Source organism: Carcharodon carcharias, chromosome 35, assembly GCF_017639515.1.
Source record: "Carcharodon carcharias isolate sCarCar2 chromosome 35, sCarCar2.pri, whole genome shotgun sequence".
Classification (NCBI taxonomy): domain Eukaryota; kingdom Metazoa; phylum Chordata; class Chondrichthyes; order Lamniformes; family Lamnidae; genus Carcharodon; species Carcharodon carcharias.
The window spans coordinates 6,935,118-6,952,617 of record NC_054501.1 but is presented as its reverse complement, the minus strand read 5'-3'; the positions used below and the strand labels follow the sequence as shown (position 1 = coordinate 6,952,617).

The 17,500-nt window shown below is 53.3% G+C and overlaps 1 protein-coding gene across 2 annotated transcripts in view; it reads left to right on the top strand.

Annotated features, from left to right (window-relative positions):
* Nucleotides 1-17,233, top strand: part of fam120c (family with sequence similarity 120C) — a 72,034-nt gene extending 54,801 nt beyond the window's left edge. Inside the window, exons 10-17 of one of the 2 annotated variants that reach the window (XM_041179582.1) lie at nt 1,847-2,018; nt 4,013-4,262; nt 8,537-8,651; nt 9,672-9,881; nt 11,164-11,365; nt 15,102-15,240; nt 16,560-16,644; nt 16,844-17,233. In XM_041179582.1, the coding sequence (XP_041035516.1) occupies nt 1,847-2,018; nt 4,013-4,262; nt 8,537-8,651; nt 9,672-9,881; nt 11,164-11,365; nt 15,102-15,240; nt 16,560-16,644; nt 16,844-17,209 (1,539 nt within the window). In that variant the 3' untranslated portion in view covers nt 17,210-17,233. Of the gene's footprint in view, nt 1-1,846; nt 2,019-4,012; nt 4,263-8,536; nt 8,652-9,671; nt 9,882-11,163; nt 11,366-15,101; nt 15,241-16,559; nt 16,645-16,840 lie in introns of both variants that reach the window. The other variant, XM_041179581.1, reaches the window with a different exon arrangement.
* Nucleotides 17,234-17,500: the final 267 nt, after the last annotated feature.

Here is a 17,500-nt window from a genome sequence, read left to right as displayed (position 1 = left end):
CACATATGAAGCAATCCCTCCCTTAAAGGCATCTCAACTATTATCAGTCGATCTCCTCTGGTGTTGCCTGCATTGTTACCTAATGGTGTGCCATCTGGTAGTTTGATTCTGAGGTCATTGAGAGTTCAGTTGCTGTACGGGCTCAGAGTTTGCGGATGCTTGTAAGTTCCTGGCTGCAGACCCGGGGGAGACAGCGTGAAGTGGCTGGCTTTGTTTGTCACACTTCTCAATATCGAGTAGCAACTGATAGTTAACACTTGTCGTAAACTGGAGGATAAACTGTAAACTGTGGTTGAGGAGGATAGAAAACTCATACCATGTAGTCCACAGTTAATCTGTAAAAATGTGTGTGTGTTTCTTTAAAGGTGCATTTATTGATTTTAAGTTTGATAGCTGAGCTGAGGTTTAAGGTGAAATGAGGTTCAGTTGTTTGATTGAGGAATTTCCCACATGTTTGCTGCCCTTGTCCTTCTGTTTGGTAGAGGTCATGGGTTTGGAAGGTGCTGTCTAAGGAGCCTTGGCGAGTTGCTGCAGTGCATCTTGTAGATGGTACACACACTGCTGCCACTGTGCGTCGGTGGTAAAGGGAGTGAATGTTTGTGGATGTGATGCCAATCAAGCGGGGCTGCTTTGTCCTGGATGGTGTCGAGCTTCTTGAGCTTGACCTGTTGAAATGACTGACCTCAGCCACAATATGTTAGAAAGGCAACTACTTGTTTGCCTCTTTACTGGACTGTTACCAATACTGTGAGGGGGGCAGGGGTAAATAGGTCACAAAGTGCCGATGAATTTGAAGAGAGGGTGGACCCAGGAGACCAGGGAGAGCTGACCCTTCACTTCTTTGATTAGTGGTTGTGGAATCTTTAACACTCAACTGAGAGGGCAGATAAGGGCCTCTGTTTAATATCTCCTCTGAAAGTCAGCTCTCCCTCAGCACCAACCCTCTGACAGTGCAGCGCTCCCTCAGCACTGACCCTCCGGTGTGGCGCTCCCTCAGCACTGACCCTGTGGCGGTGTGACGCTCCCTCAGCACTGACCCTGTGGTGGTGTGACGCTCCCTCAGCACTGACCCTGTGGCGGTGTGACGCTCCCTCAGCACTGACCCTGTGGCGGTGTGACGCTCCCTCAGCACTGACCCTCCGGTGTGACGCTCCCTCAGCACTGACCCTGTGGCGGTGTGACGCTCCCTCGGCACTGACCCTGTGGCGGTGTGACGCTCCCTCGGCACTGACCCTGTGGCGGTGTGACGCTCCCTCGGCACTGACCCTGTGGCGGTGTGACGCTCCCTCGGCACTGACCCTGTGGCGGTGTGACGCTCCCTCAGCACTGACCCTGTGGCGGTGTGACGCTCCCTCAGTACTGACCCTGTGGCGGTGTGACGTTCCCTCAGCCCTGACCCTGTGGCGGTGTGACGCTCCTCAGCACTGACCTTCCGGTGCGGCACTCCCTCGGCACCGATCCTCTGGCGGTGCAGTGCTCCCTCGGCACCGATCCTCTGGCGGTGCAGTGCTCCCTCGGCACCGACCCTTTGGCGGTACGGTGCTCCCTCGGCACCGACCCTCTGGCAGTTCGGCGCTCCCTCAGCACCAACCCTCTGGTGGCGCGGTGCTCCCTCAGAGTGTCAGCTTGGGATTATGAGCTGAAGCCTATCATGGGGCTTGAACACATAATCTCTCTGAGCTGTGCGACTGTGGTGACCCTTGATTCCTGTACTTTGCTTTTCCATGGGAAGAATTAAGTGGCTTCAGGGATTGTTCCTGTCGGTGTGAATGGATACGCTGTTTCTCCTTCGCAAATTCATTTGTGTGATTTTTATTTCCCCCTCCACCTCCCCCCAAACTCCCAGGGCGAGTTGAAGCTCCCCGTCTGTATCGAGGACGAGGCCAACAATGACTTGCCCCCTGCCACTTTGCTGTACAGGTCAGCCAGGCAGTACATCTATGGTGTGCTCTTCAGTCTGTCCGAGACCCAGAGGAGGGCTGAGCGTTTGGCCATGAGGAGGAGGATTCCCGTGGAAGGTACTGTTAGCATTGAGCAGCAGATGAGATGAAGGTATTGTCCGACGAAGAGAGGCTGAGTAAATTGTGTCTGTGTTGCACGGAATTTAGAAGATTGAGAGGCGACCTCATTAAAACATGTGAGATCTTGAAGGGGTTTGACAGGGTGGGCGCTGAGAGGTTGTTTCCACAGGTCGAGGGAATCTAAAACGCGGGGGCACAGTCTCAGGATAAGGGGTCAATAATTTAGGACTGAGATGAGGAGAAATTACTTCACTCAAAGGGTTGTGAATCTTTGAAATTCTTCACCCCAGAGGGTTGTGGATGCTCCATAGACTCTGCTTTCACTACCTTTTGAGGAAGAGAGTTCCAAAGACTTACGACCCTCTGAGAAAACATTTCTCCCTATCTCTGTCTTAAATGGGTAACCCCTTATTTTGTAAACAGTGACCCCTGGTTCTAGATTCTCCCACAAGAGGAAACATCTTCTCCACATCCACCCTGTCAAGACCCCTCAGGATCTTGTATATTTCAGTCAAGTCACCTCTTGCTCTTCTAAACTCCAGTGGACACAAGCCTAGCCTGTCCAACCTTTCCTCATAAGACAACCCTCCCATTCCAGTTATCAGTCCAATAAGCCTTCTCTGAACTGCTTCTAGCACATTTACATCCTCCCTTAAATAAGGAGACCGTTACTGTACACAGTACTCCAGATGTAGTCTCACCAGTGCCTTGTATAACTGAATCATAACCTTTCTACGTCTATATTTAATTCCCCTTAATAAACAATAACATTTTATTACTGCTCCTGATGACTTGTTGTACCCGCATACTAACCTTTTATGATTCATGCACTAGGACACCCAGATCCCTCTGCGTCTCAGAGCTCTGCAATCTCTCACCATTTAGATAATATACTTACAATATAATAATAATAATATACATCAGTGATCACACTTCAAAAAGCATACTGCATTGGGCGGAGAAGTGCTTTGGAATGCCCTAAGGAGTGAATGGTGCTTTGGGAATGAAAATCCACCCCCCCTCTGCCCGCCCACCCCCACCACCCCCCCCCCCCCCCCAAACGTTCGATTGGCTGTGTGATGCTTTCAAGTGCATGCATTCGCTCATCTCCAATCCCCTCCTCTCCTGAGCCCATGTCTCTTTGACCCCGGAATGACGGAGCTGGCTCGTGGGGCTGAATGGCCTCCTCCCTTCCCTCTGTTAACATTCAACCCAAGGCTGCTTCAGATGCCTTACTTTCGGATCCACTTCAGCGTCGGCCCTGTCCGAAGGAGCTTTCAGCAGGTTCCCCACCGCCTGTGCCGGTTTGGTCACCCAGGGCTCGTAGTGGGTGAGTGTGGGGAGGCAGTGGCGTAGTGGTGGTGTCGCTGGGACCAGTAATCCAGAGGCCCAGGCTAATGCTCTAGGGACCCGGGCTCGAATCCCACCACAGCCAGCTGGTGGAATTTAAATTAAATTAATAAAACATTTCTCCTCTATTCTTCCATGGGGCGTAGGCATCGCACGTGAAGTCAGCATTTTTGCCCATCCCTAATTGCCCTTGAACTGATGGGCCATTACAGAGGGCAATTAAGAGGCAACCACATTGCTGGAATCTGGAATGTAAAGCGAGTCTCAGTAAAGACCACCTGGGAACTATCTATTATTGTTCAAACCCCATCTGGTTCACTAATCCCCTTTAGGGAAGGAAAGCTGCTGTCCTTACCCGGCCTGGCCTACATGTGACTCCAGACCCCACAGCAATGTGGTTTACTCTTAACTGCCCCTCTGAAGTGGCCCTAGCAAGCCACTCAGTTCAAGGGGCAATTAGGGATGGGCAGTAAATGCTGATCTTGTCAGTGACAACCACGTCCCATGAAAGAATAAACGAAAAATCCGGCTATCAGCAATAGTCAATGCGTATGGACTTACATTTCCCACTATTTGCAGGGTATCCACCTACTTTATGTTTGTCTCTCCCTCTCTTTCTTTCTCTCTCTCTCTTCTGTTAGTTCCCCCGGTCATTATCAAGGAGTGGTCAGCCTACAAGGGCAAGTCCCCCCAGACGCCCGAGTTGGTGACGGGGCTGACCTTCAGGGAGTGGACCTGTCCCAACCTGAAGAAGCTGTGGCTTGGCAAGGCAGTGGAGGACAAGAACCGGCGGATGAGGGCCTTCCTTGCCTGCATGAAGTCAGACACCCCTGGGATGCTGAACCCGGCCAACGTCCCCACCCACCTGCTGCTCCTCTGCTGTGTCTTACGGTGAGTGTCCAGGGAGTGGCGGCAGTACGGGGAGGGGGGGGTGGTTGGGGGTGGGTAGGGGCGTGCGGTGTTCTGGTATTGGGCCCGGGCAGTGGGGTCAGGTTACTGGGACTGATCCCAATGTTGATCCCTGGCAGTACGTTAGTGGAACTGCTCCCAGTGTTGATCCAGGCAGTAAGTTAGTGGGGCCGATCCCAATGTTGATCCAGGCAGTAAGTTATGGGACCGATCCCCATGTTGATCCCTGGCAGTACGTTAGTGGGACCGATCCCAGTGTTGATCCCTGGCAGTAAGTTAGTGGAACTGATCCCAATGTTGATCCAGGCAGTACGTTAGTGGGACCGATCCCAGTGTTGATCCAGGCAGTAAGTTAGTGGGATCGATCCCAGTGTTGATCCCTGGCAGTAAGTTAGTGGGATCGATCCCAGTGTTGATCCCTGGCAGAAAGTTAGTGGGACCAATCCCAGTGTTGATCCCTGGCAGTAAGTTAGTGGGGCCGATCCCAGTGTTGATCCCTGGCGGTAAGTTAGTGGGACAGATCCCAGTGTTGATCCCTGGCGGTAAGTTGGTGGGACCGATCCCAGTGTTGATCCCTGGCAGAAAGTTAGTGGGACCGATCCCAGTGTTGATCCCTGGCAGTAAGTTAGTGGGGCCGATCCCAGTGTTGATCCCTGGCAGTAAGTTAGTGGGACAGATCCCAGTGTTGATCCCTGGCAGTAAGTTAGTGGGACTGACCCCAGTGTTTATCCCTGGCAGTAAGTTAGTGGGGCCGATCCCAGTGTTGATCCCTGGCAGTAAGTTAGCGGGACAGATCCCAGTGTTGATCCCTGGCAGTAAGTTAGTGGGACCGATCCCAGTGTTGGTTCCCAGCTTTTACTGATCTTGCCTGGTGTGAACCAGGTAGGGCAGATAAGGCTCAGGCATGTATTCCTGTCCTGTTAATTGCCAGGGGATTCCCTGAGTCCGTGCACGCTCGTGCCCTGAGTGAGTGTCCCCAATTCTAGGCACAAAACCTGGATTATGGATTTGGGTCACTGAAGGTAGCAGGACAGGTCGATAAGCGGACTAAGAAAGGATAAAGAATCCTTTCCTTTATTAGAGTCAGGGAGGTTGTGCTGGAACTATATGAAACACTAGTTAGGCCACAACTTGAGTACTATGTGCAGTTCTGCTCACCTCATTCCAGAAAGGATGTCACTCCATTAGAGAGGGTACAGAGGAGATTTACGAGGAATTTGCCAGGACTGGAAAATTGCAGCGATGAGGAATGATTGGATAGGCTGTGGTTATTCTCCATGGAACAGAGGAGCCTTAGGGGAGATTTAATTGAGATGTACAAAATTGTGAGGAGCCTGGACAGAGTGGATGGGAAGGGCCTATTTACTTTAGCAGAGAGGTTAGTGACTAGTGAGCATAGATTTAAAGTGATTGGTAGAAAGATTAGAGGGAAGATGAGGAATGTTTTTTTTTAAACCAAGAGCGTTGTGTGGGTCTGGAGCTCACTGTCTGAAAGGGTAGTCGAGGCAGAAACCCTCAACCCGTATAAGAGTTGTCCGGACATGCACCTCCAGTGCCGGAACCTGCAGGGCTCAGGACCAAATGCTGGAAAGTGGGATTGGGCTGAGTGGCCTCTTTCTGTGCCGTAAACTTCCAATAATTCCTTCTGTCTTTCTCCACTTGGGAATTCTCACAGGCAGTGCACAACGAATGCGGTTGGTGGTCGCATTAGTTAGAAATGTCCAACAGATTTTTAGTTAAGGGCCTCTAGAGGGAATGCAGGTTTAAGTTTTCTGGAAGGTGCTTCCAGTCTTTAATTGTTCTTTGGCTGGGGTTTGGGGCCGGTGGGGGGGGTGGTGCGGTGGTGCAGGTGGTGACAGGAAGGAAGATTTTTGGGGCCTGTACAGTCAGAGCTGTTGGTTAAGAAACCTACGAGCTCAGGTTGCTTTTGGGCTTCATATACCGCTCAGAATTGTTGGCTCAGAATTTTATTGAGGCGTGTCCACCTGCGGGCCCCTCTCTCTGGTTCCGGAGACTGTGCCGGCCGAGCGATGTGACTGTGACTGACTGGTAGGCCCTGGTATCTCACGAGTAGCTGTTTGCAATGAAGCGAGCTGCCTGGTGTGAAACACACTCTCAAGGAGGGTCATGTTCATTTGCTGGGTGTGGGCCCCAAAAAGCTAAGCCGTGCTCGAGGTGTGGCCTGACAAGTGGCTGGCGTCACAGAATAGTTACAGCACAGGAGGAGGCCATTTGGCCCATCGTGTCTACACCGGCTCTCCAAATGAGCAACTCACCTAGTTCCATTTCCCTGTCTTCTCCCCATAACCATGCATGCTCTTCCTTTTCAGGTAGGGGTCCAACTCCCTCTTTTATGCCCCATTGAACCTGTCTCCACCACACTCTCATAGAAACTTAGAATAGTTACAGCGCAGAAGGAGGCCGCTCAGCCTGCCATGTCTGCGCTGGCCCTCTGACGGGGCAGTTCATTTTGTGCCATCCCCCTGCCTTTTCCCCCATAGCCCATGTTACAGACGAGGGAGAGATGCTGGGATGGTTCCCCTTTTTTTCCACCTAACAGCAACCAGATGTGTTTTAAAGAAGAAATGTTTTAACACCTTGAGCGCTGTGACTCTCTAGAACAGATACAAGATGGACTTTCTCGTTAGTTTAAAAAAAGAATAAATATTAGTTTGAAAAAAGAAAGAATAAACATTTATTTCTCAACACCCGACAAATAGCTGCAACAGCACCTAAGAACATGACATAGGGTAAGTTGATTACACAAGAGGTAGCATGCACTGATGCTTCACTTAGGTTTTCAAAAGGTCCGAAATTCACAACTACTCTAGAGTCTTTCAAGATGGTAGTTGGAAACAGGCCTGATGATTCTACTTTGGCTCACTGAAGGAATGGAGGTTGGAGGTTTCCGGTGATTAATTACTGCTTACAACAGCAGGTTCCTGTCTTTGCTCCAGTTGAGTTGCAGTCCAGCCCTGATTCGTTCATTCAGAGCATTCCAGACCCTAACCACTCGCTGTGTGAAAAAGTTTCTCCTTGTGTCATTATTGCTTCTTTTACTCATTACTTTAAATCTGTGTCCCTCTCGTTCTCGATCCTTTCACACGTGGGAAGAGTTTCTCCCTGTGTACTCCTGTCCAGAACCCCTTATGATTTTGAACATCTCGATCAAATCTCCTCTAGGCCTCTTCCCCGAGGAAAACAGTCCCAACTTCTCCAACCTATCTTTATAACTGAAGTTCCTCAGCTCTGGAACCATTCACGTGAATCTTTTCTGCACTCACTCTGATGCCTATACATTCTTCCTAAAGCGCGGCACCCAGAACTGGACACACTGCAGCTGCGGCCGAATTAGGGTCTTAGACAACTTCAACTGAACCTCCTTGCTCTTGTACTCCTATGCCCCTATTAATAAAGCCCAGGATACTGAATGCTTTATTAACCGCTCTCTCCGCCTGCCCTGTCACCTTTAATGACTTAGACGCACATACACCCAGCTCCCTCTGCTCCTGCATCCCCTTTAGAATTGTATCCCCTATTTTACATTGTCTCTCCATGTTCTTCCTATCAAAATGAATCACTTCACAATTCTCCGCCTCGAATGCCACCATTCTGCCAACTTATCTATGCCCTTTTGAAGTTCTACACCGCCCTCCTCATGGTTGACAGCGGTGAAGGTTAAGGGGAGATTTAACAAAGGCATTCAAAATCATGAATGTTATATCTGTTGAGTAAGGAGAAACTGTTTCTACTGACAGGAAGGTCGGTAATCAGAAAGGCACAGATTGAAGAGAATTAACAAAAGATCTGGAGGGGCAGATAAGGAACGGAGACGCTTTACGTTTCAGGTTGTGATCTGGAAGTCACTGACTTAACGGCTGGTGGAAGCAGATTCAGTAGTGACTTTTGAAAGGGATTTGGAAAAGGGGTAAAAATTGCCTGTTCCTATGTGGAATCGTTCTCTAATTCTACCTCATCTTGTCCCATCACCATAATTCTTCTAATCCTTTCTCACTTGTGTTTATCCAGCTTCCCCTTAAATGCATCGTCACTTCAATCACTCCATGTTCTTGCTGTTCTCTGGGTTAAACATGTTTCTCCAGAATACCCTGTTAGTGACTCCTTGCTTTATATTCGCTAATCCCATCTAACACTGACTCTTTCCTGACTTGGCGGGGTGCTGAATTTTGGGGCCTTGCCCCGCGCTAGGACCTGGTGTGCCTCTTAGTCAAGTGGCGCTCTGTCTCCGTCTGCAGGTACATGATGCAGTGGCCGGGCAGCAGGATCTTGCACAGATATGAGCTGGACGCCTTCCTGGCGCAAGCTGTCTCCTCGAAACTCTACGAACCAGACCAGCTGCAGGAACTGAAGGTATGAGTGGCTACGGGGGCATTGATTGTCAGATTCCCCACTTGTATCGTGTCCAGAAAGAGCCAAGGGGGATCTTAGTGAATAGTGTCAGAAGGTTGCGAGTTCCAGTCCAACTGCGGTGACATGGGCCCACGATCCACGTCGACATTCGCAAGTGTAGTACTGAGGGAGCGCCGCGCTGTGGGAGGGTCAGTGCTGAGGGAGCGCCGCGCTGTGGGAGGGTCAGTGCTGAGGGAGCGCCTCGCTGTCGGAGGGTCAGTGCTGAGGGAGCGCCACGCTGTCGGAAGGTCAGTGATGAGGGAGTTCAGCACTGTTTGAGGGTCAGTACTGAGGGAACACCGCACTGTTGGAGGGTCAGTGCTGAGGGAGCGCCGCACTGTCGGAGGGTCAGTGCTGAGGGAGCGCCACGCTGTTGGAAGGTCAGTGATGAGGGCGTTCAGCACTGTTTGAGGGTCAGTACTGAGGGAACACCGCACTTTCGGAGGATCAGTACAGAGTAGCAACTCCACATTCCTCATTCCTGAATTCCCCATTCTAAGGATTTTTTTTACATTTGCAGCTCTGCGTTTTAGACTGTTCCACCACCAGAGGGAAATGTCATTTCTCCATTTGCCCTACTCGAACCCTTGCATAATAATCTTGATGAACAATATCATGTTACCTCCGTTTCTAGGGAAAAGAGCCTCAATATGTTCACTTTTCCATGATAGGTTTTGCACTATCTCCAATCCCCCTGTGCTCATTTCTTAACAGTATAGAGACCAGAATTGTTAGCGTTAAGTACTCATGTTGGTCTAACCAATATTGGGCCAGGACAGGATCGTACACAGCCATGGTTGAATAGCCTGTTCTGCTTGTGTGAACTGTACGCCGAGAAATGAGGGAGCCTATCTGCTTTCAGAAGCCAGGAGTGGGGAGTTGGGCAGGAAGGGTGGGAGGGGGGGGGATAAAAAAGATCTGAATGGGTGTTTCTAACCCACGGCACCATTTTTTTTTTCTTTCAAATTTTACCTCATCAAGATCGATAAGCTGGACGCCCGCGGAATCCAACTCGCTGCCCTGTTCATGAGCGGCGTTGACACCGCGCTCTTCGCCAACGATGCGTGCGGACAGCCCATTCCCTGGGAGCACTGCTGCCCCTGGATTTACTTTGACGGGAAGCTCCTGCATAGCAAGCTGGTCCGGGCCACTCGCGAGAAGGCCCCTCTCATTGACCTCTGTGACGGTCAGGTACGCGCTTCTGCTTTGCTCGGCTCTTCACCAGGGTTGCCCGCGATGGGATTACCGTGGTCAGCGTATTAGAAAAAGAGGCTGCAAGCGCTTCCTGCCTTAAATAACTTCCCTGTTATGACGGGGAAAGCGGACAAAAACCTAGATTCCATATGCAGGTACAGCAGGTCATCAGCAAAGCTAATAGAACGCTATCACTTATTGCGAGCGGAATTGGATACAAAAGTCAGGAGGTTATGCTTCAGGTTGTACGGGGCACTGGTGAGACCACGTCTGGAGTACTGTGGACAGTATTGCTCTCCTTACTTAAGGAAAGATGTAAAAGCGTCAGAAGCGGTTCAGAGGTTTACTAGGCTAATACCTGGAATGGGCGGGTTGTCTTCTGAGGAGAGATTGGACAGGCTGGGCATGTATCCACTGAAGTTTAGAAGAGTAAGAGGCGACTTGATTCAAACCCTTGAGACCCTGAGGGGGTCTTGACAGGGTGGATGTGGAGAGAATGTTTCCTTTTGTGGGAGAATCGAGAGCTGGGGAGGAGGTCACCGTGTAAAAATAAGGGGTCGCTCATTTAAGACAAGAGATGAAGTGAAATATTTTCAGAGGGTCATGGGTCTTTGGAACTCTCTTCCTCAAAAGGCAGTGGAAGCAGAGTCTTTGAGTATTTTTAAAGCAGAGCTAGACAGATTTTTGATTTACAAGGGGGTGAAAGGTTATCCGGGGTAGGCAGATCAGCTGTGATCTTATTGAATGGCAGAGCAGGCTTGAAGGGCAGAGTGGCCTACTCCTGCTCCAAAGTTGTATGTATTTCTCTTTCTTTACAATGAAATTTTCCTCTGTAAACATGTCACATTGTAATTACACCCTCCAGCCACTGGTGGTGCTGTGGTGCCTCAGAATCCCATTTCCCAGTCCTGTACTGCAGGCTGAGCCACCGCTGCTCGAAACAACCTAGTTCTGCACTTCCCAAATTGTCCCAGACTTTGCTTTTGAAGTATAAATTTTGAATTGAGCGGGTATTTTAAACACAAGGCCAAAATGTCTGACTTTAAAATGGAGGCTTAGCCTTGGTGCGGTGATCACCCTGTCCTCTAACCCTCTTTCAGATTTGGTCAACGGCCGGGGAGAGTGATTAATATTGTGCTAAAAGTCGTGTCTGTTTGCTCTTTCTGTCCACACACTTGTCTTTGTGCCGGGAAGTTGAACTCTTTGTAATACTCCAGGCTGATCTTTTGTTTCTTTTTACCCCCTCTGTCCCTGGCTCACCACTCTACCCACCGTGCAGGCAGACCAGGTAGCCAAGGTGGAGAAGATGAGACAGAGCATCCTGGAAGGGCTGAATCTTAGCCGCCAGCCCATGCTGCCCCCATCAATGCCGCCACCGGCTTTTGTACCACCTATGATGGCGCCGTTCTACCCCATGCCAATGTATGGCCGGCCATTCGGGCCAGTTCCACCCCCTCAGGGCAGGGGCAGGAGTTTCGCTGGTGAGTGACGAGAGGGACCATGTGGTGCAAAGCTACCGGGACATTTCTACGACACATCAATCCCACCTGCAGAAACTTGCAAGACTTCAGGCCTCAGTGGGTGAACTCACTGTTGCCTCTGAGTTAGAAGGTCGTGTGTTCGAGTGCCCATTGCAAAAACTCCTCACGCAGGTCTCTTCCCAGCGACAGTGCAGCACTCCTTCAGTACTGTCGGAGGGTCAGTACTAAGGGAACGCCTCACTGTCGGAGGGTCAGCACTGAGGGAGCGCCGCACTGTGGGAGGGTCAGCGCTGAAGGAGCGCCGCGCTGTCGGAGGGTCAGTACTAAGGGAACGCCTCACTGTCGGAGGGTCAGCACTGAGGGAGCGCCGTACTGTGGGAGCGCCGCGCTGTCGGAGGGTCAGCGCTGAGGGAGCGCCGCGCTGTCAGAGGGTCAGCGCTGAGGAAGCGCCGCACTGTGGGAGGGTCAGCGCTGAGGGAGCGCCGCACTGTGGGAGGGTCAGCGCTGAGGGAGCGCCACGCTGTCGGAGGGTCAGTGCTGAGGGAGCGCCGTGCTGTCGGAGGGTCAGTGCTGAGGGAGCGCCGCGCTGTCGGAGAGTCAGCACTGAGGGAGCGCCGTACTGTGGGAGCGCCGTGCTGTTGGAGGGTCAGCGCTGAGGGAGCGCCGCGCTGTCGGAGGGTCAGTGCTGAGGAAGCGCCGCACTGTGGGAGGGTCAGCGCTGAGGGAGCGCCGCACTGTTGGAGGGTCAGCGCTGAGGGAGCGCCACGCTGTCGAAGGGTCAGTGCTGAGGGAGCGCCGTGCTGTCGGAGGGTCAGCGCCGCGATGTCGGAGGGTCAGTACTGAGGGAGCGTCACACTGTCGGAGGGTCAGTGCTGAGGGAGCGCAGCACTGTCGAAGGGTCAGTGCTGAGGGAGCGCCGCGCTGTCGGAGGGTCAGTGCTGAGGGAGCGCCGTGCTGTCGGAGGATCAGCACTGAGGGAACGCCACGCTGTCGGAGGGTCAGCACTGAGAGAGCGCCGCGCTGTCGGAGGGTCAGTACTGAGGGAGCGCCGCGCTGTCGGAGGGTCAGTGCTGGTGGAGCGCCGCGCTGTCGGAGGGTCAGTGCTGAGGGAGCGCCGCGCTGTCGGAGGGTCAGTGCTGAGGGAGCGCCGCACTGTCGGAGGGTCAGTACTGACGGAGTGCACGCTGTTGGAGTGTCAGCACTGAGGGAGCGCCACTCTGTCGGAGGGTCAGCGCTGAGGGAGCGCCACACTGTCGGAGGGTCAGTGCTGAGGGAGCGCCGCACTGTCGGAGGGTCAGTGCTGAGGGAGCGCTGCACTGTGGGAGGGTCATTACTGAAGGAGTGCCTCACTGTGGGAGGATCAGTGCCGAGGGAGCGCCGCACTGTCGGAGGGTCAGTGCCGAGGTAGCGCCGCACTGTCGGAGGGTCAGTTTTGAGGGAGCGCCGCACTGTCAGAGGGTCAGTGCTGAGGGAGCGCCGTGCTGTCGGAGGGTCAGTACTGAGGGAGCACACGCTGTCGGAGGGTCAGTGCTGAGGGAGCGCCGCACTGTCGGAGGGTCAGTGCTGAGGGAGCGCCGCACTGTCGGAGGGTCAGTGCTGAGGGAGCGCCGCACTGTTGGAGGGTCAGTGCTGAGGGAGCGCCGCACTGTCGGAGGGTCAGTGCTGAGGGAGCGCACGCTGTCGGAGGGTCAGTGCTGAGGGAGCGCCGCGCTGTCGGAGGGTCAGCACTGAGGGAGCGCCGCACTGTCGGAGGGTCAGCGCTGAGGGAGCGCCACGCTGTCGGAGGGTCAGCGCTGAGGGAGCGTGGCATTGTCGGAAGGTCAGCGCTGAGGGAGCGCGGCATTGTCGGAGGGTCAGTGCTGAGAATGCGCGGCATTGTCAGAGGGTCAGTGCTGAGGGAGCACACGCTGTCGGAGGGTCAGCGCTGAGGGAGCGCCATGCTGTCGGAGGGTCAGTGCTGAGGGAGCGCCGCACTGTCGGATGGTCATTACTGAAGGAATGCCACACTGTGGGAGGGTCAGTGCTGAGGGAGCGCGCACTGTCGGAGGGTCAGTGCTGAGGGAGCGCCGCACTGTCAGAGGGTCAGTGCTGAGGGAGCGCCGGGCTGTCAGAGGGTCAGTACTGAGGGAGAGCCGCACTGTCGGAGGGTCAGTGCTGAGGGAGCACCGCACTGTCAGAGGGTCAGTGCTGAGGGAGCGCCGCGCTGTCAGAGGGTCAGTACTGAGGGAGCGCGCACTGTCGGAGGGTCAGTGCTGAGGGAGCACCGCACTATTGTATCACTGACTTCCACCCCCCCTTTGTGTGTAGAAGTGCTTCCTGACATCACCTCTGAATGACCTGGCTCTCGTTTTAAGGTTCTGCCCGCTTGCTGTGGGCTCCACCCCCCAACCCCAACACCACTATCACCAGAGGAAATAGTTTCTCTCTATCGACCCTTTAGTATCCTTTAATCATCTTAAACCCCTTGATTTGATCACCCCTTAATCTTCTAATTAAGTTTGGGACACTAACCTAGCTTGTGTGACCTACCCTTGTAATTTAATCCTTTGGCCTCAGTGTCACACTGGTGAATGCATGCTTCAACCCCCTCAATGGCTGATCTATCCTTCCCGGGGCTGCAATGCCTGGAACTGAATTCAGTCATCCCAGCGGGCTGTCACATCCATCTCTTTAGGTTCCCCCCCACTGTCGTGAGACGCAGGGCTTATGTTTCTGTGAGAGAGACTGTCTGATCGTTCCAGGGTGGGGGGGCAACTACATTACCATTCCACACCTGCCCCACTGTCCTTTCCCATTGCTTTCCTCCAAATCCCCCCCACCCCGCCCAGCTCCCTCACAGCCTCTAGCTGCGTGGTACAGCCGGAGTCAGGTCTGAGCTGTCAGGATCGCCCAGGGTAAAGGGGGAGATGTGATGTGGTGGTAATGTCACTGGGCTGGTGATCCAGAGGCCCAGTCTAATGGCCCGGGTTCAAATCCCACCAAGGCCGCTGGTGGAATTTGAATTCAATTAATAAATCTGGAACGCTAGAGTTTGGAAGAGTAAGAGGCGACATGATTCAAACCTTTAAGATCCTGAGGGGGGTCTTGACAGGGTGGATGTGGAGAGAATGTTTCCTCTTGTGGGAGAATCTAGAACTAAGGGGTCACTGTTTAAAAATAAGGGGTCGTCCATTTAAGACAGAGATGAGAAATTTTTTTCTCAGAGGGTCATGAGTCTTTGGAACTCTCTTCCTCAAAAAGGCGGTGGAAGCAGAGTCTTTGAATACTTTTAAGGCAGAGGTAGATAGATTATTGATAAGCAAGGGGGGGGCGGGGATGAAAGGTTATCGTGGTCGGTAGGAGGTTACAATCAGATCAGCCATGATCTTATCAAATGTGGAGCAGGCTGGAGGGGCCAAGTGGCCTACTCCTCCTAATCCATGTGTTTGTGTGACCATTAACTATCATCCATTGTCGTAAAAACCCATCTGGTTCACAAACGTCCCTCAGGGAGGGAAATCTGCCGTCCTTACCCGGTCTGGCCTACATGTGACCCCAGGTCCACGGCAATGTGGTCGACTCTTAACTGCCCCTCTGAAATGGCCCGCGCCAGACACTCAGTTCAAGGGGCAATTAGGGACGGGCAGCAAACGCCAGCCCTGCCAGCGAACGCCCACAACCCCGTGGAAGAATATATATATTTTTTTTAAAAAAACTCTTTTCTTTTTTGGGTGACCACGTTCTCTTCCTCCTCCAGGTATCCAGCAGATCCCGCATCAGGGAGGGAAGCTGGAGATCGCCGGCATGGTGGTGGGGCAGTGGGCCGGAAGCCGGCCGGCACGAGGCCGGGGTTCGCTCAACCTACAGGTTGTCTGCGTCGGAGGACACGGGAGAGGGTAGGTGCTGCGCCCGGGCTCAGTTGGTGGGGGGGGGGGGGGGGGGGGGGTGCTCGCTCGCTCGCTGGGGGCGAGTGATCCAGCACATGGTGAAATCCTGCCTTTCTTGCACTATTCCCCCTCCTTGGTGACTTGTTTCCGGGTTTGGGAATTTTACAGGGAAGGGCCCTGGTGGCACGTGGATGTAGACGGTGCCATAGCGCTTGTGTCACTGGACTAGTAATCCAGAGGCCCAGACTAATTCTCTGTGGATATGGGTTCCAATCCCACCACGGGCAGCTGGTGGAATTTAAATTCGACTAATAAAATCTGGAATAGAAAGCCAGTTTCAGTCATGGTGACTGTGAAACCATCCCCGATTGTTTATTTAAAACCCCATCTGGTTCACTAATGCCCTTTAAGGAAGGAAATCTGCCGTCCTTACCCGGTCTGGCCTACATGTGGCTGCAGACCCCACAGCAACATGGTCGACTCTGAACTGACCCTAGCGAGCCACTCAGTTCAAGGGGATTTGCAGCTGAAAGCAAATGCTGGTCTTGCCTGCGACACCCACGTCCCATGAAAGAAAGAGGCTGTGACAGAGCAAGGACATGACGCTTAATAAACCTTGAAAAACGGCTTCAGTATTATGTCCAGCTCTGGGCTCCGCACCTTAGCAAGGGCGTAAGCCCTTTGGAGGGAGTGCAGAGGGGATTTACAAGAACGGTTCCAGGGACAAGGGGGCTTCAGTTCATCTGGAGAGGCTGGGACTGTTCTCCTTAGAGCAGAGAAGGTGAAGGGGGGTGGGGGGGAGATTTAATCGAGGCTTGCAAAATCACGAGGGGCTTCGATTGAGTAAGTAAGGAGAAACCGCTTCCAGTGGCAGGAGGGTTGGTAACCAGAGCGGGGGACACAGATTGAAGAGAATTGGTAAAAGATCCAGAGGGGGAGATGAGAATTTTTTTGGCACAGCGAGTCGTTGTGATCTGGAAGGCGCTGCCTGAAAGGGCGGAGGAAGCTGATTCACGCTCAAAGGGGGAACTGAAGGGGGAAAGGTTGCAGGGTTTTGCGGGAAGAGAGCGGGGAGGGAGGGTGGGATTAACTGGATAGATTAGACAGGCACGATGGGCTGAATGGCCTCCTCCTGGGTGGGTGTCTACAGTCTGAGTGATTTATTGAAATCGTCAAACTTAATGGTCAGCCAGTTGTGCTGGGGGGGTGGTGGCGGTGGGGGTTGCTGTCGGTGCTGAGATAGCTGGCACGTTTTAATAGCAGTGAGAGTCTCTCTCCCTGGTCCAAAGCTGACCTTGGACTGTGTTTGTCTTTTCCACACCTGCCAGGCAAGTGAAGGACTCCGCACTGGCTGGCAGAGGAGCCAGGGGGACCAGCACAAGGACCGTGGCGGCCACCAGCGACAGCAGCCAGGTAAAGCCGAGTTCGCTTCCTGCGTCGGTTTAACGCGGGGGGGGGTGGGGGCACGGTGGAAGGGAGGGGTGCGGGGTGCAGCTGGCATTTAGCGGGAGGGGCCCGCCTTGCCAATTTCTTGAGCCGCAGCAAGTAATCGAGTTGTGTGTGTGTGTGTGTCTTGTCTTTCTTCCATCCCTCTCGCCGAAACGCACAGCAGAACCCCGTGGCCAGCAGGTCAACCGCGCCAACCGAGTCTCCGGAGGCTCTCGGCCCCCAGAGTCCCCCGCTAGAGGATGAGGAGGAGGAGGTGGTGGAGGAGGTGGAGGAGGAGGAGGAGGAGGAGGAAGAAGCGCCAGCGTTGCCCACGGAGAGCCGAGCACCTGGCGCCAGCGACGGCCAGGCCCAGCTGAATGGGAGCCCGAAGAGCGAGGAGGAGCCGCAGCCTCCTGCCCTATCGCCAAGTGCCTTAAAGAGGGACAGTGACCTTTGCAATAGTATTGCTCACCTCAATGCACTAAAGGCAGACGACAGCTGCCACTGGGAGCAGAGAGCGGAAGCTGCCATTCGCCGGAAGGAGGAATAAAGTACGTCCCACCCTCATCCACCACCCCCCCCCCCCCCCCCCCCCCCCCCCAATACCAACCGGGCTCTTATAGTTTTCCCCTTTGTTTTGTGGGGTGGGGCTGGTGGGAGTTTAACAAATTGAAAGATGAAGAAAAATACATGCTTCCGATTTCCGGGTTGGTTCCGTGGTGAAATCCCACCTTCGCCCGGCTTTCACCCATCTGTCGCTGCACCCTATATGGGCTGTGCATGGAGATGCCCCTAGACTTCAGACAGCTTGTAGGGGATCTGTGAGAGCTGCGTTAAACTG